The following is a 25,509-nucleotide window of genomic DNA, read 5'->3' on the forward strand; positions in this document are numbered from 1 at the left end:
GCCTTAGCTCCAGAACAGATACTGAAGAGACCATAGCACTGCCTACGAGAGGTTCTAAAAGTGTGTCATAGTGAACCTCCCCTGATAATTTGGGCCTCCAAGCGTAACCAACACAACATAAAGATAAACAGCTCAGCTGGCAGCATTCACTCATCTCCAGCCTGAGGTCAAGCAGATCAAAGGAGCAAACAGGGATCAGAGAGATGCTTTCAGGTCCCCTGCAGAAAGAAAGAGGCCATGAAAAATAAGGGGTTGTATTCCTGGTCTTCACCATTACTTCAGTAAGTGGTATTAAAGTGGTAAAGGTAATACAGCCACTGACCAGGAGAGAATGAAGCACTGCCTTCTGCTTCGGTCTATATACAATGCAATGAAGAAACTTTAGGATTGAGACTAGTTTATACCAACCCCAGTGCACCATTCTCGGGACAGACTGATTCAGTTTCAGAAGTATGGGTTTGAACTACAGTGGGAGCATAAACGTACTATGTATCCACACACAAAAACACCCTGTAAATTTCATGCCACTTCTACCTACATAGTAAGATGATTCATTGTGGCAATTGACTTTGGTTGCTTCCACTGTTGTCCTGACTGAAGCCTACAGTTTTAGAACATGTCTTGCCTATTCCTTCCAACATGGAAAGCCTAGTTGGAATGGGAACAGGTGGCTTTTTATATTGACCTGGGAAACTTCAGGAAGTCTGTCATTTTGATCAGGAATCCCACTGTCAGTAATATAGGGGGATTCGTTTGACAGAATCATGTTTGCAATTGGTTTTATGCTCCAGGCATATTATACTAACCTCTCCAGTAAAATCAGCCACTAATACTTTATTATTAATTAACAATACTATTCCAATTTATAATGTACTGGTCTAGGTACTTATATGCGTTTCTGCTTTTGAGCTGGAAAGTAATCTGCAAGAACAAAATCCTCTAGTCAGCTATTCAGAATTTAAGTTACCGGTAGTTTTGACTAAAAGGCATACAATAACCATGATGGCTCATGCAGAAACACTGCAGAGATTACTGGAGAACCATATGCGATGCAAACCACTTTACACAAGGAGAAACACGATTTCTATAATAGTACTGGAACCAATTTTGTTTCATATATTAGAAGTTAAATCATTTTAGGCTTTACTAAGGGAGACCGCTGCTGACATCTCACGTCAGCAACAGGGCAATTTCCCAACATCGACAAAGCCTAGAGGGGCCACCTTTTACCCTGCAATTTATCAAATCAGCCAAGATCAGATGGCAAGCCCAAGCTATCAGCTCCTCAGGATAAACTCCAGACCTCTGGAATTCAACCCACTGATGTCTCAGCTGAAGCTGCTGTTACACCACAGAAACTCAAGATGCAACAGAGGGAGCCATGTTCAAATCTGATTGTTCCAGCTCCCTTTGCCTACATAGAAAAAAACAATTGTGACCCCTGTGGCAAATCTAAGCAGCGTATACTTCTGAGAGGACGTTATTTCTACGTGAAAGCACTCCATTTATTAAAATATACTGAAGATAGCACAAATAATGTTTTGATAGCAAAGTGATCATCTGCTATATCTAAGAATTCACACTTTTAAGATGAATGAGAACAACCTGAGGGGGGGGGGAAATCTTTCAAGTGTTCCACATTCTGCTAGTCCAGGAATAATTACAACATTTTGCTTATTTTATTAATCCTATGAGTTCTTACTGTAGATGACAGACCTAGGAAAGGAATAACAGTTACAATTCAACTAATGTTGCACAATGTATTGGCTCAGCTATGAAAAGTTGAAATTCCTTACACACTGCAGCTGCAGACACTTTTTGTGTGTGGGAAGAAAAATGCAAAGTAAGTATAGTTTATGTACGGGGAAATAATTGTGTCTTTTTTTTCCTTAAGGGATCAAAAATTAAATTTCAAAGACTTCCACAGAATTTATCAATGGCAATACAAGTATTTTCAAATATAACAACCGCATTTAAGTTGTTTTCCCTGAAAAGTTATATACTCAAATTATTTCATAGCATTCCAATTCAACAATCCTTTTACAAAGGTAAAAAGAAAAAGAAGAAAGATCAGCTTCCTCTGCCTGAAATGCTTACAATTAGCTAATGTTTATGAACTGTGTGCCTTCTTCAAAAATTGTTCCATTGAGCAAGAAGCCTGGGAGACAGGAAGGGAAATTCAAATCTCACTATTTGAAGTTTCAAAGTTACAGTTTGTCTCAAAGTATGAGTACCTACAGTACCTACTACATAGATGGCAATAAATAAATAAATAAATAAATGTTAACAATTAAATAGGCAAGTTTAGGACTTGCTGCTATGACTATTGCCATACGACATTAAAAGTGGAATGCATTAATAGGTTTCTAAAGTGCATCACTGTACAATAATGACGTTATGGATGACATTAAGGATTCAAATTTTTGAAACTCAGTGAAAACTATGTATCCCCAATGATCAATGCAACTGAAAAACAGACTTTCACCCGGTTGGGCCAGGAGAGTGAAAGGAAACAATTAGAACGGATGTATTTCATTCTTAAGAAACTAGAAAAACTTTTCATCATTACTGCATTGACTTTAAAAACTGAAGGATTGTAAATATTAAGTATGCTTAGAAGTCTGAGTGTCTCTACCTGTTCTTTAGATCCTGGTTCATCATGGTTATTAAAAGAATTCAGGATCAGACTGAAAACTTGGACTTTGGAGACAGCGAATTTCTCCTTGAGGGAGGTTGGGGTCCCTGCGTACCTTAAGGAAGCAGTAGACTGATCCTTACTAAAGAAACCAAATTATACACTATGAACTTTGAACTCCAGACTCAAATCTTCCCTTTCTGGGCAAGGTTAAGAGAGGGTGGTGGCCAATAACTCCAAGTAGTTTTGGAGAAGTTGATTACGTAGATCCATTCCAGTCTGGATTCTGACCTGGGTGCAGGATGGAAACTGCTTCGGTTAGCCTACTCTAGGACTTGTGGCGATGAGTTGATGGTGGGAGCACAACCCTCTTGTTCTTCTGGACCTCTCAGTAGCATTTGACACCATCAATCATGGTAACCTTTTCTCTAGCTTGGGCTTAAGAGGCACAATATTATGGTGACTTTAGTCCTTTTTTGATGGTCGGTACTAGGAGGTAGCCTTTGGCTTATGGCTGTCATGGGGTCCATTTTATTCCCCATGCTTTTCAACATCTATATGAAGCCATTGGGAGAAGTCAGCCAGTGATTTGGGTTTCAGTGTCAAGAATATGCTGATGGCATGCAGATCTATCTCTCTTTTCCACCTAAGAATCCATGGGGGCAGAGGAACTCTTCAACGTATCTGGATGTTATAGTGGGATGGATGAGGGAGAACAAAATGAAATGTCCACAAGTGATTTTTACAAGCTCCAGCTGTTCTGCCAGCTGCAACTCTAACTGGAGCAGGTGGACCTTGCCTCAGTTACTCTTGACACCTCCAAAATGGACAACTGCAGTGCTTTTTACATGGGGCTGCCTCTGAGGACAGTCCAGAAGCAGCATCTGGTACAAGATGTGACTATTTGGATGTTGGCAGGGATCAGAAAACCTAACTCTGATTTTGCAACAACTGCGTTGTCTATCAGTAAGCCAAAAGTAATGCAAAGTGACAGTCTTAACTGTTCAAGATCTAAATCCCATATAATCCTGCCCTTACCTTAAGATCTAGCTCAGAGGTCCTTCTCTAAAGACCCTATTAAGATATATTAGGTTGGGATTTGCAAATGATTCTGCGTTCTTGGTGGCCACAAAACTATGGAACTTCCCATTAACTTGCAACTTGCTTTGTTCCATCTGTACAGGCATTTAGGTGAGGTCTGAAGACCTTCCTCTTCAATGCAGCCCTTTTCTGAAATTGTAATTAGCATTTGTGTTACAGAGCAACTTCTCAATGTAGTTTATTTGCTTACTAATATATTTTTATATCTTCTCTTGCTCTTATTTGAACACAGCCCTAAAAAGTGCCTGAAAATACTTCAGGAAAAGTCTGCAACATCTGTTTTTAAGATTAACAATAGATGCATTTTATTGACAAGATACATTTAACTTCTGCAGTTTGCCCTACACATAAAATATTTGTCTATACTAACAAAAAATACAAAAAAGTGAAACTGAATTTAACTCCCACACAAGAGTTAAGCATTTCAACAGTTTGCACCAAGAACCATTCTCCACATTTGTAAATAGCATCCTTAAAGAAACCAATCAGAAATATTCACTTTTTAAATATTTTCATTGCATCACTAAAAACAAGGACTGCAATTGATCCCCTTTCCAGCACATGGACATACTCCTGAACACACAGGAAGTGAACCACAACCATGGGAATTTATTTATGCTTATTTATATGCCGTTCTATAATAAGTCTCATAGTGACTCACATAATAAGACAGATTAAAAACAATGAATGTAATAAAAATTAAAGTCTTTGGGAAATAAAATCCCTTCCAGAATGCATTTCGGCACATACTAGGGGTTGGATACACACCTTAAATATTTCATCAAGGTATCACTGCATGTTTTTCCAAACACTTTTTTCAGCTACTGCATTTTGGTTTTAAAAGCTATGTTCTTACATAGCTCAAAACTAAGTGAACTATGAATTGTGCATCCTAGGGGTTTGATTACCATTTTTATTCTCCAAAAATCAAACGTGATACAATTGTCAATAGAGATTATTGGTTTAGTTATGACATTTCCACCAGGAGTCTTGGATGCTTTACCAAAAAAAGTCAGACTATTGTATAATGTAAGCATAAATATCAGGTTGCATCATAGTACAAGTAATGGACCACACTCTGCAATATGTTAGAACTTAAAGGCTGCCAAAATTATGATCTGGTAATGATTAGTAAAAGAATGTTCCACAGTTGTTTCTAATTGTAATCCTTCATGCATATTTAAAACAGGGTGTATGAACACAATTTACAATTAATTTACATGGCTTCTTTATATTGCATTTCTTTAAAATGGGATAATCCAACAGTTAATTTTAGAAAGTATTAGTAAGCCATGTATAACTTCCTTGACCAGGAAAGTGTCTGGGTTTCAAAATAGCACATTTACTGCATATTAAAAATGCTTCCTACTGCTTTCTAACCACAATGTAGTCAACATCAAGGCACATGATTTCATATTTTAAACTCTTGCATGTCTAAGGATTTTTTTCTGAAGGCTTTTATGACTCATCAAGGTACCCATTCTACTTTAGGAAGGCCTTTTACTTGGTAGTTAGGCTTACATTATTTCTTTAGTTCACAATGGAGTACTGGATACCTGTGGCACAAAAATAACCCTCAAGGCAGCATACACAGCGGAAAACCCTTACCAATTTTTCATCAACTGTGATGAGTTGCGTGTCTTGGTCTTGGTCTTGTGCCAGCCGCCATGTGGAAGTGTTCAGTGACCTGCAGTGCAAGATTTGAAGTTAAAAAATGATTCATGCAATGAGAAAATAGAGGCAGACAAATCTTACATAAACAAGTTACTTTAACAATATCCGTCTTGTTAAAAAAAATATGGACAAGAGATGAGGGCACAACACACACACACCCCAATTAGTTCTGTCTGCTGGGTTTTTGGCAGACTCCCACTTAGCAGTTCACAACAGGCTGCACTTTATGTCAGCCTACAGGCTCTCTGTCACACAGAGACTGCCAGTGGCAAGGACTGTACTACTCTATGAAAGTACAGTAGCTGGTTTGTCACGAACGGACAGAATAATACAAAGCTACTGCAAGTCCTCTGGAACTCTGAACCTCACTGATGGCACACAAACTTTTTAAAAAGTCTTTACTTCCTTTTCAGAGAATAGTAGAGTTGGAAGGGGCCTATAAGGCCATCAAGTCCAACCCCCTGCTCAATGCTGGAATCCACCTTAAAGCACTCCTGACTCGTGGCTGTCCAGCTGCCTCTTGAAGGCCTCTAGTGTGGGAGAGCCCACTACCTCCCTAGGTAATTGGTTCCATTGTGGTACTGCTCAAACAGTCAGGAAGTTTTTCCTGATGTCCAGTTGGAATCTAGCTTCCTGTAATTTGAGCCCATTATTCTGTGTCCTGCTCTGCGGAATGATTGAGAAGAGATGCTGGCACTCCTCTGTGTGATAACCTTTAAAGTATTTGAAGAGTGCTATCATGTCTTCCCCCAGTCTTCTTTTCTCTAGGCTAATCATGCCCAGTTCTTTCAGTTTCTCCTCATACGGCTTTGTTTCCAGACCCCTGATCATCCTCATTGCCCTCCTCTGAACCCCCTCCAGCTTGTCTGCATCCTTCTTGAAGTGTGGTGCCCAGAACTGGACGCAATACTCAAGATGAGTCCTAACTAGTGCTAAATAGAGGGGAACCAATACCTTGTGCAATTTGGAAACGATACTTCTATTAATGCATCACAAAATAGCATTTGCTTTTTTTGCAGTCACATCACACTGTTGGCTAATATTCAGTTTGTGATCTACAATGATTCTAAGATCCTTCTGACTTGTTAGTATTGCTTAGCCAGGTATTCCCCCTCTTGTAATTGTGCATTTGGTTTCTTTTTCCTAACATTTCATACTGTAGTGGTGGAGTTCAGAAGCACAATCATACCTGAAAGAACTTTCCTAAAACTGGAATTAATGTCTAGGCCGTGTTCAAAATTCTATTGATGCACATTTTGCTCTACAAATGATCAATAAAATCATTCCTAAGGATTTGTCTCTGAAACTTGATTTAAAATATATCTTAGGTCTAGTAATAAATTAGCCCAAACATTGGGATGGATCCAAAAGCTGTCCTCCCTAACATTCAAAAGTTATTTTTCATGAGTAAAAGGACTGTTTTACACCTTGCATTATAACACTGTGCAAGAAAATGTAGCTAAATCCAAAAAAGTACTTCTGTTAGTACAAGAATTTGTGTAACCTCTTGCATAGGCAGCAGTAGAATTAACTGTGGCAGAATCAACCTATTATGGAACGCTCTCCCAGAACATTTGAGATCTACAAGTTCAATCACAGCTTTTAAAGCTCAGCTAAAAACTTTTCTTTTTCCTAAAGCTTTTAAAACTTGATGTTGCTCGGACTTTAGACTGTTAGTTATACTGTTATACTGTTAGTTTTACCCTACCCTGTGCCTGTTTACCCTACCCAGTGCCTGTTTGCATTCTCTTCCCCTCCTTATTGCTTTACTATGATTTCATTAGAATGTAAGTCTATGTGGCAGGGTCTTGCTATTTACTGTTTTACTCTGTACAGCACCATGTACATTGATGGTGCTATATAAATAAATAATAATAATAATAATAATAATAATAATAATAATATATCATTGAATGAACTGTTTGTTAAGCATTTATAGAAAAGCAGCAACAGCTATTTTCCTTCTGCTCACATTTCTTTGGATCCAACCCACTGTCTTCAACTGCAATAATCAATTTTCATTTTACTAACTGGAAGCAAAGGAAAAATCAAGAAGAGTTGTTAAAAGGAAAATGAACGATTTCAAACACACACACACAAACGAACACATACACCATGGTACAAACATCTTTATTATTTCAGGCACTTATATGCCACCTGTTATCAAGTTCTCACGATGGCTACTGAACTATTTACAATAAAAACAAAATAAGGTAGTAAGGCAGTATATGTGCCTGCTTATTTCACTTGTATTCCACTCTTCCTTTGGGAAACTCAGATCAGCAAATTTAGTATACAAGGAATTTAAAAACCAGACTTTCTTTTTGAATTGTCCTTCAAACACTTACATAATTCACAAACTAGATAGATTTCCAAAACGCAAAAGAACTTTTGAATTTATGAAGTGCCATACCTGCCTTGTTGGCATAGATTCCAACACTACATGAGCATCACAGTTTCCGAAAGCCAGCTATGTGGTATTAATGTAACTTGAACAACAGCTTGAAAGTATGTCCTCCTCCCCCACCCCAAAACTCAACCTTCAAACAGCAAGCCAAAACCAGAAAACCCTATCAATGTTAATTTGACGAGTAGCCTATACTTTAAACTGTGATTAATTATGTGCACTTGTTTAGTGTAATATAGTGGCCCAAAGATATCAATTCTTAATGTCTATTGGAAATCACCTTACCCAGATGTACAATAAATTTTATTTTAATAAGTGTGACAAGCTTCCAAAGAAGAGACTATCCCACTTGTGTTTGAAAGATTGACTGAAAAGGAATTTTAATGCTACTGACAAAGTTCCAGTTATTAGAACTAAAAGTCTAGGGTTTCCCATACTTTGCCATTGAAAGAAAACCTGTTTGAATGGCTCCAATGCAACACAAATAAAAAAATGAGATTATCAGTCAGGTGGCACTTCCTTTTGTTTCAATTTTGGGTTAAAAACACACACAGGATAGCATTGCTTGTGAGACACTGTTGCTTCACTCCTCTGTGTGTGTTTTTAACCCAAAATTGAAAGAAAAGGAAGTGCCACCTGACTGATAATCTCATTTTTTTGAGATTATCAGTGTCTCACAAGCAATGCTATCGTATCTCCATGAGATTTAACTGCATAGAAGCCAAAATCTGGCAAAAATGAGGCACTACTGTATTGACTTCCTATGCTGTTAATCAACATCACAAATATAGGTAGAGAAGAGAGATAATCCACAATCTACATGGCTACTTATGCTATATAGTCTGACCATGAGCAGACTGTAGAATGGGTCGGGGAAGTATTTGTCTAAAAATGACTGTGCCTTGTCCTTGCAAAGAACGTCTTGCTAGATCAGGAGGAGCATAATGTTTGGGCTCCCAACAGATATCGGGGTAATTGATATCATCACTACTACATCAGATCTCCTTGAAACACTGGCAATTTGTTTCTCAAAAGTTTAATCCTCCTCTTCTCCTTGAGTGGTTGGTTGGTAATAGACTCTGATTATCATGTTCTGTTTATTCCTTGCCCCATTTATTTTAATCCAGATGCTCTCGACGTGGCTCCCAGTCTCATTTGCCTGTATTTCTGTGCAGGGACAGGTATTTTTAACATATAGTGCAACTCCGCCTCCCTTTCATTTCTTCTGTTCTTTTTGAAAAAGTTATATCCTTCAATTGCTATATTCATCCCACCAAGTTTCAGTTATACCTATCAAGTCGTATTTGCCTTCATGTATTAAGAGTTCAAGTTCGTTCTGTTTGTTTCCCATACTCTGGGCATTAGTATATAGACATCGAAGACCATGTGCTTTATAGTCTGGCTTTGTTCCTACATTGTTGTGGGCACTATTGGAGCTGTTCTATGTATTGAAGTGCATGGGCCTTCATCCATTGTTGCCTTGAGGTTTACGTCTCCCGCCCCTGTAAGATTCAGTTTAAAGCCCTCCTGATCAAGTTCTTCATGCTGTGGCCAAACACATTCTATACAGCCCTTTGAGTTGCAACCCATCCCTTGCTAGCAGTCCATCTTCCAAACAGCATAGCCCGTGGTCCCAGAATCCAAAAGTCTCACATCGGCACCACCTTCATAGTGGTGGTATTAGGCAATCCACCACCCTTACCTTTCATTTGATACCAACAATCCTGCCAATTATTGGCCATTCTCAAATTTCATTTGAAAGGAATGTGAGTAAATTAGTAGTTACGCTGTCTAGTTATTCCTGTATAGTATAGACAGTACAAGATTCTTTCTAGTCCAGTTTACACCCTGAGCACAGGACAAAGAGTAGTTTGGTAGAGGATTTACATTTGTAGAATGAGATGGGATACACAACTGCTCAGATCTTACCAGACAACTGCTCAGATCTTACTAGACATTTTAGTGACCATTGAGACCATACACCAGTGTTTCTCCAAATTCTATACTGAGATTCACTAGCATATAACAAGAAGGCTGAAGGGTGCCTTGAAAAGTTAGGCCACGATATTGGATGCATGCATTACTTCATGCCTAAAGAGGGGAGGCTCCATGCAACATTTATCCTTCTCTCTCTTCAACAATTTATGAGGTCATCCTGAGGAAAGGTTTAGGGATAGAAATTCTCTGACAGACCACACTACAACTGACAACCTTGGGGAATCCCAGGTGTATTGCCATTGCCCAGAAAGCATAATGCCGCCCCGTAGTCCTGGCTTATAGGGCAGAGAGGAGGCAGGATGCCAGGAGGCAATATTAATTAGGCTATCCAACAGTGGCAAAGAGGATACCTGCCCATTGTTCTGAGAGCAGAAGGTGAGAGATGCATTGTTTTTTTTTCTGTGTTTCTGAATGTTAAAGAAGTGTATCTCCAGTTTTAATTCCAAAAAATACTAAGTGCTAAATCTACAAAAACATCACTGATTAAAAGTTAGCTTAGTTTTTTTTTAAAAAAATCTTCAAAGTCTGTCAAAATATGGAAAGAGAAGGACTCAATGATTTCCCACTGGAAGGGTGTTGCACAAGGGTGGCACCACCACAGAGCCCTGTCTCTCATATTCATCCTTCACTGTATTTCATATTTAAACAGAACAGAGAGTACTGCCTTCCATGCCAATCTTAAAAGCTGGAAGGTTCATATCAAAGCAGGTGGCTTCTGAGGGAAGGGTCCTAAGCCATTTAGGGCTTTGAAAGGCCAGAACGAGCACTCTAAATCAAACCTAGAAACAAAATTAGGTTAGGGAACATGGTTCAATCTTTAGAATACTAGACAATAGTATGACTGAAATTATAGAGCCGTTTTTAAAGGCAGCCTCACATAGACAGCAGTGCAGTAATCAATCTAGAAGTATCTAGACACCAGGTACATCTTCTCCAGAAAGGGCAACAACTGGCAAACTAGCTGAAGCTGATAAAAGGCATTTACCACCACCACAGTCACCTGTAAATCCAAGGAAAGTGACAGGACTAGGAATATCCCCAAGCTGCTCTGCTGCCTGGTTCATAGGGAAATTATTCTATTCATTTTTGGCCAAATGATTTGAAAGAACAGGGATAATGAATTTGGGAACGAATCTTTGGCATGGCTCTGCATTTTGTTGTTTCTCCATTTTACATCTGTACATTTTACCATGAGGCATCATCAACTCTACTATTCATCAAGTCAAGGAAAAGCTGTTGCCACTCCAAACTTGTTTCTAAAACCCATAGCCCATGGATTAATAGACAGACTGAATCCAGACAAGACAGAAATGATTATGGTTGGTGGTCCTTGGAGCGCAGTGCTGAGTATTTCAGATGTGATTGATGATGTTCACCTCCACCCCCAGCTGATGAGGAGCACAGAGGTTGACAGATTGTTTTCAAGATCCAACAAACCGAGATCACTATTCAATCCATTCTTGTGTGTGTGCTTCTCCATAAGTACAGCTATCAGCTCAGTCCTAAACATCTTTACCTGGAAATAAGATCTGTAGATTTCAGTGGGGATTTACATCTAAGCAAGTATATTCAGAGAGCATTATTCTGTGTCATACATAAACGTATGCAATTTATTTCAATTAAAGACCACCATGTTTCTCTGATACATTTTTCCATATATGACACGTTTACTGCTTATATAGCAGTTTTTAAATACTCCTCAAGTTAAATTTAGTGCAAATTATCAGCGTGCGCCTTAGTATTCTACAATTAAATACGTTCAAGACTTTAGAAGAAAATGCACAGGCAAAGTGCTACATGCCTGGCATATGCCATGGAAGTATTGCAGAAAAAAGAAGCCTCAATTTGTGAATTACATTCTCAGACATAGATGCCCCCCCCAAAAAAAATTGGGGAGAAAAATGATTACATCAGCTCACACAAAAACAATAATAAAGACCATGTAACCACATCTGTATTAGTACTTTGATGCACATACACACTGACAGGGGGGAAAGTTAGCTAGAAAGCCTCAAACCTTTCCCAGTTTAAGGAAGGTTCCTGACTAGCAGCAATCTTTACAGGCAACCAGGCAAGTGGTCTGTATTATATTATATTTGTAAATGCCTAAAATAGTATTTTCCCTCTAAATTAAAGGTATTCTGTATTGTTTTAAAGATGAACTGGATTCAAAACATGGACCTGAAATGGATATGCCCAAAAGGATAGATAGTACACATAAAGGCACTTAACTGGAGAAAATAGGAAGAAGACATTTATATATCCAAAACCTGGACAGGTGAATTCACTAATTTTGTCTCCCAAGACAACATTGGCTTAGAAACACAGAAATGTTGCTCATCTGATGTTTAAATAAATACCAAAATAAAACTAATTTTAACATTACTAGCCAAAGGTCAGACAGCTACTTGGTATCACATATCAAAGCCAATTACTACAAAAAGTTCACCTGTCTTTAGAAATTGAACTCATGACCCTTTAGGTACTAAATACACTCTTAAGGAAAACACACAACTACCAAGCAATTCAGCTGAATGTTACCAATAAATAAATAAAATTTAAGCCTTCCAGTGTCAATCACAATGAGTGGTACATGTTCTCTCAGTGTGATCCTTCATGCTTTCCTGGCATCAGATGACTAAACAGCACATTGTTCTTTGTGCGTGTGTGTGTGTGTGTGTGTGTGTGTGTGTGTGTGTGTGTATAATTAGTTATGAAAAGGATGAATGCAGCAACATTAAAAAAAGCATCCACTAGTAACAGGCCAAGGAACTGCTATCTAAATCAGACAACATATTTATTTATTTATTATGTTTACCCTACCCTGTGCCTGTTTGCATTCTCTTCCCCTCCTTATTGTTTTATTATGATTTTATTAGAATGTAAGCCTATGCGGCAGGGTCTTGCTATTTACTGTTTTACTCTGTACAGCACCATGTACATTGATGGTGCTATATAAATAATAATAATAATAATAATAATAATAATAATAATAATTTTTATACCACCCAACAGCTGAAGCTCTCTGGGCGGTTCACAAAAATCAAAACCACAACAAAACACCCAACAGGTTAAAAACACAACTACGAAATACAGCATAAAAAGCGCAACCAGGATAAAACCACACAGCAAAGTTGATATAAGATTAAAATACAGAGTTAAAACAGTAAAATTTAAATTTAAGTTAAAATTAAGTGTTAAAATACTGAGTGAATAAAAAGGTCTTCAGCTGGTGACGAAAGCAGTACAGTGTAGGCGCCAGGCGGACCTCTCTGGGGAGCTCGTTCCACAACCGGGGTGCCATAGGTAATGATGTTAGTTCTAATCGGTGCTGTATCAGCGGAATCTTTTGCTTAAGAAGGCAAACAAATCTAACAGAACAATAATTATGCCCATGCAGCATCTTCTTAATTCCTGACTAGAGCTGGAATTCTGTATTTGTGGGCTGACTGGTGGGAACAGGGAGAAGACTGGGGGTGGAAAGATTACACATTCGCAAAAACCACAGGTGACCTAAGTTTTGCCTTGACTGTGTTTTCTGAAATGTCAAATGTCTCCCCACTCAAATATATTCAGATCATACCAAGAGCCACAGTAACCAACAAGTGTGCTTTTATTATCACACAGTAGTACAAAAGTCAAAGTGTTTAATTCCAGAGCTGAGAGGAATGAAAAAGCTAATGTTCCACAACCCACCTCTGTGTTTGGAAAATGCTATGGTCTTTTACTGTTCCAAGATTATTCTGAGTTCTCAAGATTTTAGCTATTACTTTAAAAAAAAGAGTAGTCTCCAAATTGCAAGTCTACCAATGTGATGTTGTACATCTTGATGTGTGCTGAGGTGTAGCCAATATGTGGATGACACCCATCTCTACATCTCCTTTTATCTAATACAGGTGAACGTTCTGAAACAGTGCTTGGGCAGGATAATGGACTGGGTGAGGCCAATAAACTGAGATTCAACCCAGACAAGAGATACTGTTTGTGAGTGGTTCATTTGTCCAATTAAGTGGCACCTTGTCCTAAAGAGGGTGCACCCCACAAAGGATGAAGTTCATAGTTTCATGGTCATTAGAGCCTCAGTGGCTCAGAACACCTTTTATTAGCTTAGGCCTAACTGGACAGAGATAGACTTGAAACAGTGACCCTAACTGGACAGAGATAGACTTGAAACAGTTATTCAAGCTTTGGTAACTTTCTGCTTGGGTTTTATGTTGTACATGGAACTGCTTTTCAAAATGGTCTAGAAATGTCAGTTAGTCTCAAACAAGGTGGCTAGAGAGATAACTGGAACTGGCTAATACGATCATATTCTGTCAGTACTTTGCCAGTTCACATGCTAACAGCTGGTTTCCAAGCCCAATTCAAAGTGCTGGTTTTACCTTTAAAGCTCTAAATGACTTGGGGCCCCGTTACCTGAAGGAGTGTTACTTACCACACTCATTTACCCAGAAACTAAGGTCATCATCTGAAACCGTCACTTCTAATGAGGTGGGGCTCAGTGGTGGCACTGGAAGGACATCTGTGCAATGTCTTTCCAAAAGAAGGTTGTCTGGGGCATATACTATTATCCTTTTAGCATAAAAGAAATACATTTTTTTATTCTCTCATGCTTTGAAAGTCTGAGTGTTTTTAATTATTTGAACTAATTTATTTTTTGCTGCTGCTGTAATTTTATTATGTGCTGTACTGTTCTTAGCCCCTTGCTTCTGCCTGCTTTATTGTCATCACTGTTTTATTGTGATTTTGTATTTTATATTTTTAAATTTTCCCATACACCAGCATCAGTTATTCGGCAGCCTAAAATTCAAAATAAATAAATAAATTACTACTGCACTACAGACCTTCTCCTAATCTCAAGAGTTATTAACAAATTATTATTTATATTGTTAATATTTTATTTATTTATTTCATTTCTATACTGCCTTATAGACAAAGCTCTCTGGGAGCTTTACAACAATTCATAAAAATACAAAATACAACATAATAAAAACAGTCTAAATTTTTAACATAGAAAAATTAAAACAACGTAAACAGCTAAAAACAATTAAAAACATTTTATTTATTCCAAAATTATATGTTTTTGTGCTGCCTTTTCAAGTGCGGCTACTTATTCCCCCAAATCAAGGCAACAGCTTACAAAGAAATGGTTTCAGGGCTGCTGTTTATATTTGCAACTGCAATTTATTTCTATCTCTCTCCCAAGCAATTAATAGTTGCAAGATATTTTTTTTTTAAATCTTCACTTATGATTGATCCTAACTGCAAATGCAAGCTTGTTAACCATTAACAAGTTGGCTTGGTTGTTATAAGAGTTCAGAAAATATAGGACATTATCACTTTGAGATATAAATACAAATATGGTGGACCCAACTACCTTATGAACAGTTCTGAAAATATACGTTTACATTAACTAATCACTGACTTATGGTTTATGCCATACGATTCTTAACTTTTGTTACTGGGTGGTTAAACTACAATAAATAAATAGGTAAGCAAATTACTGATATGTATTTGTGTAAAGTCTAAAGGCATAAGCCATACTCATAACAAGTGAAAAGGAACAAACTTGTATAAATTAAAAGACTAACACATATTCAGTGGTAACTTCCACACATCATAAAAATGTAGCATTTAATCCGTTTTTGACCCAATTGTGAGTAAACCAAGCATAACTGGTTAAGAATTGCAGCTTTAATAATCTGTTGTATTACAATCTTACATCTTCATAAACTAGTTTTAAGTGTTATTCTAATTTGCCATGAGCAGATGTGGATTTCCTTTGTGCCCCACATTTGCATTTCAAATCACTGCGCTTTGATACACTCCTAACACACAACCCTATGCATATCTACTCAGATGTAAAACTCACCAAATGTAATGGCAGCCTTAAACCTTCAGGTCAGTACCCAAGGAAGTATAAGCTTGCGCAGAGGCATGCCAAGAAAACCCATCATGCAAGCTAACATTATTGGCATTGTGCTAGTGCAACATAACTTGTATAAGCATAATGACATTGTTGGATACTGCCCCAAGTTGCAATCTATATACACTCTAAACTAATTATAAACTAGATAGAAGGCAGTTCTTATATTGTGAATTATGTATATCCAGCAGCATCTGAAGACATAAAAACTGTCTTTCTGGATGAAATCAATCTAATTGATGATCATGAACAATAAGGAACTGAATCTGGCCATGCTATGCAATCAAGGCTCTCCAAGACAAGCTATCTAATCACCCAGATTTATCTGAGATTTTACGGAATCAAATGTTTGAACAGTTGACTCAGCTCAGTTGATCTTTGGATGGGACATTATTCTAATGGAAGCTCAATCCAGAGATCATAAAAATAAAACCTAATATATGCAAACAAAGTAATCTTTACTTTCAGGATGGTGAATTATTCTCTCAAAAGCAGACACTTCAAAGAGAATTTATGGAGTTCATTCAGTTTATCTGAATGCAAAATGGCAATTGACAGTCAGCAGTATTAACAGGAGTTCTGAAGAGGAAAAAGAATGGGCTGTTGCTTGACTCTTTAATAAGAGAAATAAGAGCCAAATTACATCTGCACATTTTCCTTAACAGAGCAAATAGCACATCTCGGGATAATTTAAGTTAGGGAATTGATGCCAGGCAAAGAGTTAACTGCTTTCCTCCTATCCAAATTACCCCTCTATGGCTGCTTTTTAAAGAAAAAAAAACCCTTGCACAGGTCCACTCATGGAACTCCACATGTGTGTGTAAGAGAACTCTATTTCAAAAGAAGCTGGTACGTGGATTGATGAAAATTTAACCTCTGAACACAAAGTTCAGATGCAACTTCATACAAAGACTAATCAAACAGTAGCACAAAACTTGTTGTGGACTTGCAAGTGAAAAACAGTTAGTTTAAAAAATAAATTTCATTAAGAAATAAATTGCACTGTTTAATGAAGGTAATTAAAACTAGTCCTAAAAACGTAGTCCATGAAAAAGTATTTTTATGAATGACAGAACATGATAATTGGGTTTATAAAAGAAAAATGTGTTCTTTTTCGCTTTATCTAAAAATAAAGATTTTTTGTAAGCATGAAAAACTGGCTGTTAATTTGTGAAAAAGCTGCATTGCCAACAATCATATTGACTGAAGAACAAAGTTCAAAGACTGCTTGAAATTGCCAGTTCTCTTTGGATACAGAGAATGACCTTACCAAGAGAATTGAGGTTTCTCACACTGCCAATCAAATATGTGCTTTGTAATGAATAACATTCTTGAGATTCCTGCAAAAACATAATGGCTGGTTAAGTAACAGATCTTTCAAAGAAGACTGTTTATCTGTTGGAGAATATGTAGTTGCCAGAAGCAAAAGAAGCACAACAGAGATTCATGAGTTTGTGGAACTTAAGATGCAAACTGAGTATATCATGAATTTATTATATGAACATAAAATACTTTTTTTGCATTTTGATTTGATGTATACTAGGCAACAGTTAGAGATGCACTATAATCTTAGCTCTAGAAACCAGTATTCCTCTTGTATTACTATCTTCCAAAAATATTTTATTTATTTACTGCATTTCTGTTTGGGCGGTTCACAAAAATTCTGTAGTAATTTCTCAACAAGGAGCTTATAACCTAGGAGTGTCTGATTTTCCACTACTCAGAAGACTGTTAAATTGGGAGCATTCTTTCATCAAGTTAAAATCCAAGACTGAACAAACAACCCAAGCAATTCCTTGAGTTTGTAATATTCTTAGAAACACACTAAGGACCTCCGACTTGGTGGCATACAATTATCCAATGCAAAGCAGGAGGAGTGGTAAAGGCAATTCTTGCCTCCCCTCCAGCAGATTTCACTAGATGGGCTTTTTAGCCCATCTAGCAAGGGCACTTTGGAGGAGGAGGGAAGGTGGCTGGCAGACGCTCAGGATAATTCGTATCCTAACCTATCCAGTCTTCTCCCCTCCGCCATACCGGAATGCCCCTTTCCCCCCTTCTCTGAAGTCAAGTTTCCAACCTCAGAGAGGCAGCTGGTGTGTTTTTTCTGCACCAGCTGCGAGGGCTCGGGGTGGGATCTCTGACTACCCCTTCTGAGATCAGAGAATTGTCTCTGACCTCAGAATCGGACCCATCCTATGGCCCCTGGGATGCTCACTCAGAGACCATAGTATTGCTCTCTAAAGCATCATGTGAACTGAAAGCACACCATGGGATTGTCTGCAATATTGGAAACTCTCAGATTGTGTACAGGCACATGAAATCAAGTGCTTTGTACAACATTATAAAGAATCCTGGAAAATACTTCTTGGATCATGTTAATGTACCCACTTGGACAAATAAATACTTTGAGTCAGAACCAATTGGCTCCTTGGGTCAAAAGAGACTACGTAAATCCATCAGCACTCATCTAAATGGGTTTAAGAAGAAGAATGCATAGATTCAGTAAAGAATCGATACTGAGAGCCCTCGTTTAAGGTAACTTAAGTAAATCAAAAACCTGAAGCTGGAATAATAACTTCAGAATTTGTTTAAAATTCCACTAGTTAGTGTTAATTAGTTTTTTGCCCACTTTTTATTGGTGCACGAAGAAGAGCAGCCATGTTAGTTTATTGTAGCATCAATCTAACAAAAATGCTGCAGCTGCTCAGATACTGAGGTCAAATGACAGAAATGTTTGCACATACAATAGCCAACCTCATTACAAGAGAGTTAAAGTAGGCTATTGCCTAAGAAGCTTCATATCATAGTAAACTGCTAACAGTCTAATGCTACACGTTTACTATGGCAGCATATGCAAACCTATTTGAGATTAAGTCTGATTGAGTCCAGCTACAGCGGAATTCTGAAATGCACACGCGAGCTGAGTCATCAGGCAGTGCCGCCGCAAAAATCGGATAATGAAGGAAGTAATGGCGCCTCCACCAGGTAGGAAACATGCCTGTTTCGTATTGGGGAAGTGCTGGTGGGGTTTAAAAATGTTCTGCAGTGGGCATGCGCCGCTATGAAGAAGTAATATCGCTTGAAAAACTAAGCCAAGACCACAAAATGGCAGCCTCACAAAGTACTGAAGTCAAGTGGTAGTCCAGAGCAGCAATAGAACCTGCCGCCTAGAGTGGCCTAGGCTAGTTAGGCCATTCTGTACTGAAAACTCTTCTTTTTAGGTCCCTTAACCACAGATTAAGTGTCAGATGACACTTTTAGCCATTGTTAGTGTGCTAACCATGCTGTATAACAGAGGAACATGGTTAGGCAAAACGCGTATCAGTTGACTCCGTTAACCATGCTGCTTAACCACAAAATTGTTAATGGCATGCTTAACGGTATCATCTGAACATTGCAACTGACTGGTCTGTGAACTAACTATAATGAAGAAGCATAGCTGAGATAGGTTTGGGATAAGTCTGCAAAAAGTCTTATAGTACTTTGAAGTCTAACAAATTTATCCTAGTATAAGCTTTTATGGACATTAACTACTTCATCAGCTGAATCTAATGAAGTGAATCGAGTCCAGAGAAAATATCCATTTATTTATTGTTAGCATTTATATACTGCCTTACATGCTAAAAAGCCATCAAGGAGGTGTAGAATAATTCAAAACAATAACATATTTAAACAATAAACAGTAAATACATTAAGGTACACATTCTGAAAGGCTAAATTGAAAAGATGTATCCTTATACCCATTCTAAAGGACAAGAGAGTGGGGCCAATTGCTGTTCTTGAGGGAGTGAATTCCATAGTCTGGGGGCAACACAAGAGAAAAAATACGTTAGAATAAATAAGTCTTTGAGGTATCACAAGATTCTTGGAGGGGGGGAGTTCTGCAACAGACTAACATGCCCAGGTTTCCGTGGTGGCCAGGACTGCATTTGCACAGTTAAAGCTAGGGTGCCAGCTGTGCCTGTTTCTAGAGATGTCAGACCTGGCCACGGTGAAACATGCCTTAGTTACATCCCAATTGGATTACTGTAACACGCTCTACATGGGGCTGCCTTTAGAGAGTGTTCAGAAACTTCAGCTGTTAAAATAGCTCCTCTGGCTTCCAGTCTGTTTCCTGGCACAATTCAAAGTGCTGGTTATGACCTATAAAGCCCTATATGGCTCGGGTCCAGGTTATCTGAAAGACCATATTCTCCCTTACGAGCTTGCCCGTCCTCTGAGAACTTCAGGGGAGGTCCTTTTCTCGGTCCCACAACTCTCACAGACATGCCTGGTGGCAACATGAGAGAGGAACTTGGTGGCTGCTCCAGTGCTCTGGAAGCTGGATGGGCTCCTTCCTTGACGTTTTGGAGGCACGCAAAAATGTTTTTGTTCCAGCAGGCCGTTGATGAATAATCTGGACCTCTGTCTATGCCTAGGACTTTTAAAATTGTTATGTATTTTAAATGTTTTAAAAATTTTAATATTGGAGTGTATTTAATTATATTTTTAACTTTTGTATATTTCTATTTATAAGTTTTAACTTTATATGTTTGAATTTTGTAAAGCTGCCTTGAGTCCCAGCATTGGGCAAAAGGTGGGATATAATAATAATAATAATAACAATAATAATAATAATACTCCTGAAATTCTAAAAATCTGTTTCTTTTTTTATAATCTCTTCCTATATTGAGCTAGGCATTTCTTGAAATCAATGGACTTAAGCGTGTCTAACTATGCATTGAAGCAAGTTGTTAGGGCGCAATCCTAAGGGATGTGCCCTGGGTTCTTGTAAGCCTCTGAACCTGGAGGCTTATGTGTATGCAATGCAAAGTAGGAGGCACCTTGCACCTCCTACTCTACATTTCACCTAGATGGAGGAAAGGAGACTGGGGACAGCTGGGAATAACTTGTATCACCATGTCCCCAGTATTGTCCCCTCCCCTGGGAATGCCTCCTCTTCCCCATCTCCACACTACATTTTGAGAGTGTAAAGAGGTAGCTCACACCGGCTATGAGGAGGGAGGGGTGGGCGGTTTCCTGGCTCCAAGTTTGAAGCCAGGAAATTGAACCAACCTATGTCCTTCTAGGCGCTGTCTAGAGGACATAGGATTGCTCCTTCCATGACCTAACAGGATGATTTCCCCCCATTACACATTAGGATACTGTACTCCTTCCACATGTATCAGTGTATATTTTCAATTTATTAAAAAAAAGAAAAGAAAATGCAAAAAGCAATCAGGTAGGTCAAATTTAGCCTAGACAATTAAAGGTAGGGAGATCATTATGGGGAGACTCAAAAGATGGTATTTTCTTCCGTAATTGTTTTTCTATACCTCCTTTCTGTTTCCTATTTGACTTGTTGATGGTTGAATGTTTAGATAGTCTTTGTAGCATATGGCACAACTCATTTTGAAGTAAGTGAGCCCACTGTACTCTCTTTGGATCTAAGTAGCTACAAATCTAAGAAGCAGAACTTCAAGAACTCAGTATTATGAAATATATTCTACTTCAAATTTATAAAATTCATCTCTACTAAACCAGCATTCACAATTACCTAATAGCATTAGTAAAAAATGAAAATAAAGCACTATTTAAAGCAAAGAAAAAATGGAATACAGTGTACATACACACATAATTATATATTCTAATTGTATTCAGCACTCCCTTTGAACACTCCAAGAAAGTTTGTTGTCAAATGATATTTGATATTCAGAGTTACAGTCCCCTAAAGTTATCCATCCTATAAAGAATCAAATAATATGTACACTTAAAAAAGGTGCCTTACAAAGATTAAACATAGATAGTAAAAAAATAGAAAACTATTTTAATACCACTTCTGTTCCCCAAAATTTCTGAAAATCTTAATTTTTATCCTTCCTCAATCCATCCACATAAACAGAAGAGGCTATTATGTAGCCAGTTATTTCTATAGAAATGACTGTATTGGATTTCACATTCACTAGCGAGAGAAATAGTATCTTCATATATTCACAATATACACTACTTTCTAAAATTTAGAATCTAAAGAAAAAGAGTAAAAAAGGAAATTTGCAAGTGTGGAAGGTTTGATAAGTGTGCATACAATTAACCTTTAACAATGATCTGGTACAAATATCTCCACTAGAATAGACTAATAGGGTTGCCAAACAATGGCTTTCATGTCTTCCCAGCTACAGGGTTTTAAAAGCAGAATAGCATGACTAGGAAAGATAGGACTTTCAAAGTGACCCTTATTGTGAATAGACCACTTTCCTCTTATCTTGCATGTATACGGGCTCTGCGCAGAAATGTCATAGGCAACTCTGCTGTCTCTTGCATTTCATGGCCTCCTGGCCTCACTGTTGACAAGCTTAGTCTGTACCATGTGCATATATTTCTGCCGCCTAAAGGCAACACTTCATGTATCTGGAGATGTGCACAGGAAGTTTTACACCACTGTAAATCCCCTCATTTTTAAAGTGCCACAGGACTAGAGTTGTTTTTAAATAATTTACTCTGTACAGCACCATGTACATTGATGGTGCCATATAAAAGAAGAAGAAGAAGAAGAAGAAGAAGAAGAAGAAGAAGAAGAAGAAGAAAAGAAAGAAAGAAAGAAAGAAGGGACACACCTTTCCTCAGGTTTACAGTTCGAAACATAGCAAGCTGGGCATGGAATGAGAAAGGATCTAAACCTCGGTGATAGGAGGAGGAAGAGGGGTGGCAAAAGCAGTTCGCCCTCCCTCCCCCTATGGTATTAACAGAGGAAGGGGAGTGTCGCCCCACACAATGGAGCTAGGGAAGCCCCCCCCCTCACACACATGACACTTACAGAGCCTCATCAGGACCGGACCGAGAGGAAAACCCACCCCACCCCACCCCACAGAACAAGACACACAGCTCTCATCCCAAGTCCATCCCTGGGCGGAGGACTGGTGGGCAGCGAAGGATGAGGGGCCGTGCGCTTGTCTGTCCGCTCGTCCGTTCCCCCCCTCCCCTTATGTACCTGGTTCCAAAGCTGGCGACGGCGACGGCAGCCGCTCTCGCTCCTCCCCCCCGCGCAAGGTGTCTCGCCAAAGCCGTTGTCATTGAGACCTCCTGAAGCAGCAGCACCGCCGCCATGATGGTGCGAACAGCTGCTACCGAGATGGAGCGCCGCTAGGGACAAACCACCTCCGTCCGTGTGAGAAACGCGAAGCGAGAGCCGATGTCAGCCTCAGCAGGTTCTGAGGGCGACAAGCGATACAAAATGGAGGCGAATGTGACTAAGGGGCCGGGAGAGATAGACTGTGATAGTGAAAAGCGGGATACAAATCTATCTTGTCGTTTTGTAGGGTGTTTTGTGAGGGCGAAGAAACGCTGGAAAGCAGCATCTAAGAGTGCAATCCTACGCATATGAAGACAGGTTAAAAAAAGTCCTACAGCTCCCAGCATGCCCCAACTATGACTGGGGCATGCTGGGAATTGTATGGCTGTTTTCTGTCTAAACATACTTAGAAATGAATATTTAAAATAAATATACAGTTTGATTTTATACATGTATATTCAAAAGTAAGCCCCATTGAACTACATGGGGCCTACTCCCAGGTAAGAGCGCATACTGTATAGGATTGCAGGTGGGGTGTCAATTCCACGTCATCAAAAAGACACAGATTTGTGTAACATTTCCATGCACTAATTTATGTCTGTAAAGGTGCACACTTATAAATAATTACTGTAATTTAAACAAAAATACAATACACCTCCCCATAAGGGAAGACTGGCTAGGTGGCCTTTGTGCCTGCTGTAGAGATGCCAACTGTTTATGGACAGTTTCAAACCTTCCCGTGTTCCCTTTGAATTCATTATCGTTAAACTGGACATGGCCTGAATGTCGTTCAAACTGAGGACCTTCAAATAGAGGACTGCCCTCTGTAAACTAGGAGAAATGGCTATCATAATTGCAAGCCTAATAAATTAATTCATTAATAGTTACAGCTGTTCTAGGGTTTGGAGGTAGGTAGGTATAACAATATGCCTTTGTTGGGCTCCCCTTTCATCACATGGGCCTGATCCCCATCAAGCAAACTACACAGAGAGATGGCAGATGAATGGCATGGTCCAGAGAACTCTGGTTTTGGAACAACTAATAAATGTAACCTTAATATACACCACATAAATAAGTGGCAGTGATGAGGGATGCCTGTGGGGCGCCCAGAAAGGGATTGCCACCTCAATCTGCTCAGTCACCCTCTCTCTGGGGAGCAAGGATGGGGATCCTGACCGCTGTGCCATCCAGAGGGAAAAGCCATGTGGGCAGAGCAGCTGCTGTGTCATTCTCTCACTTGTTCTCACCTGTGTCCTCCTGCTAGGCGGAGCAACAGAGGGGATTAGACCACCAATGGAACCTCCCACTGAATTGCCCAGAGAGGGTAGGTGAGCAAGCAGAACAGCCACGGCTTTCTCTGGCTGATTCACTCTAGATGGTCCTCCTGGAGCCAAACCTCCTCACTGTGCTGCCCAAAGAGATAGAGTCTGGGTAAACCAACAAAGGGTCTTCCAGATGGAGAAGGCCTGCAATCTGAGGCTGTTCCTTCCAACCATAATTCACCTAGTCCCCCTTGCTATGCTGCTCAGACGGAAAGTGAAATCAAACAGAATGGTGTCCCAATCCTCCTTGCGTATCAACCCAAACAAGCAAGCAAGTAAGTAAGAGAAGGCAGTGGCTTCTCACGATCTTTCTACTGGTCCCAATTTTTCTCACTGCACTGCTCAGAGAAGGAGGCTGAGCAGGCAGAGAGAGGAGCCACCATGTTCTCTTCTTACCCACATTCTCACTCTGAGAGGCAGTGCATGCAGCATGCTGACTCCTTGACATCTCTTCTCCCAGAGGGAGGGCAGTTGAGTGACTAAAGGCAGCTGTCCTAGGCTACTTGTCCTGTTGAATCTGAGTGTAAATATAAGAATATAGGAAGCTGCTCTATATTGAGTCATTGAGATTGGTATTGTTGACACTGGTTATGGTTCTGCAGGTTTTCAGGCAGGATTCTTTTCTTGCCCTGCTTGGAGAAATTGGGGATTGAATCTGCGACATTTTGCATGCAAAGTAGGTGCTCTATCAGTGAGCTACAGTTTAAAGGCAGAAGTGTTCAACCCTGGTGCTGATCCTGTAGGGAGGGTCAGCCACAGACCATCCATACAGAATAGAAGAAAAGTAGCCCTGGATAATGTATTTATTTCTGGGCAAACACAGTGCCAATGCAAACTAGAAATGTTATGCTTTCATTGGAGTTGCCAAAAGGCCAGAAAATAACAGCCTGTTCTGCACCTCTTCTTCTTCTTCTTCTTCTTCTTCTTCTTCTTCTTCTTCTTCTTATTATTATTATTATTATTATTATTATTATTATTATTATTATTTCCATTTCTATACCATCAATAGCCAAAGTTGTCTGGGCAGTTCACAACAATTCAATAAAAAATACGAACAACAACATTATACAACATTAGATAAAACATTATCTAAGAAATTTTAATGTACAAAATTGAAAACAATTTAACAGCTAAAAACAATTTCAATAAACAATTTCAATAATAGATCTGTTCCACACATAAGTGCTCCATCATATGCCATTAAATGCCTGGGAGTAGAGGGCAGTGTTAACTTGGTGCCTAAAAGATGACAGTGTTGGCACCAAGTGGGCCTCAGTGAAAAGGTCATTCCATAGTTGGGGGCCACCACTGAGAAATCCCTCTCCTTTGTTTGCCACCTTCCGAGAGTCCTTTGGAGATGACACTCAGAGGAAGGCCTCAGATGTTATCATAGTGTCT

General features: G+C 39.0%; 1 protein-coding gene across 1 annotated transcript in view; it reads right to left on the bottom strand.

Annotated features, from left to right (window-relative positions):
* Positions 1 to 22,899, bottom strand: part of NDUFS4 (NADH:ubiquinone oxidoreductase subunit S4) — a 58,057-nt gene extending 35,158 nt beyond the window's left edge. The window contains exons 1-2 of the mRNA XM_063128078.1: positions 22,709 to 22,899; positions 5,345 to 5,423 (exon numbers count right to left, since the gene is read on the bottom strand). Coding sequence (XP_062984148.1) covers positions 5,345 to 5,423; positions 22,709 to 22,824 — 195 coding nt within the window. The 5' untranslated portion in view covers positions 22,825 to 22,899. The remainder of the gene's footprint in view (positions 1 to 5,344; positions 5,424 to 22,708) is intronic.
* Between the last annotated feature and the right edge of the window lie 2,610 nt (positions 22,900 to 25,509).

This window comes from Elgaria multicarinata, chromosome 6, assembly GCF_023053635.1.
Source record: "Elgaria multicarinata webbii isolate HBS135686 ecotype San Diego chromosome 6, rElgMul1.1.pri, whole genome shotgun sequence".
NCBI lineage: Eukaryota > Metazoa > Chordata > Lepidosauria > Squamata > Anguidae > Elgaria > Elgaria multicarinata.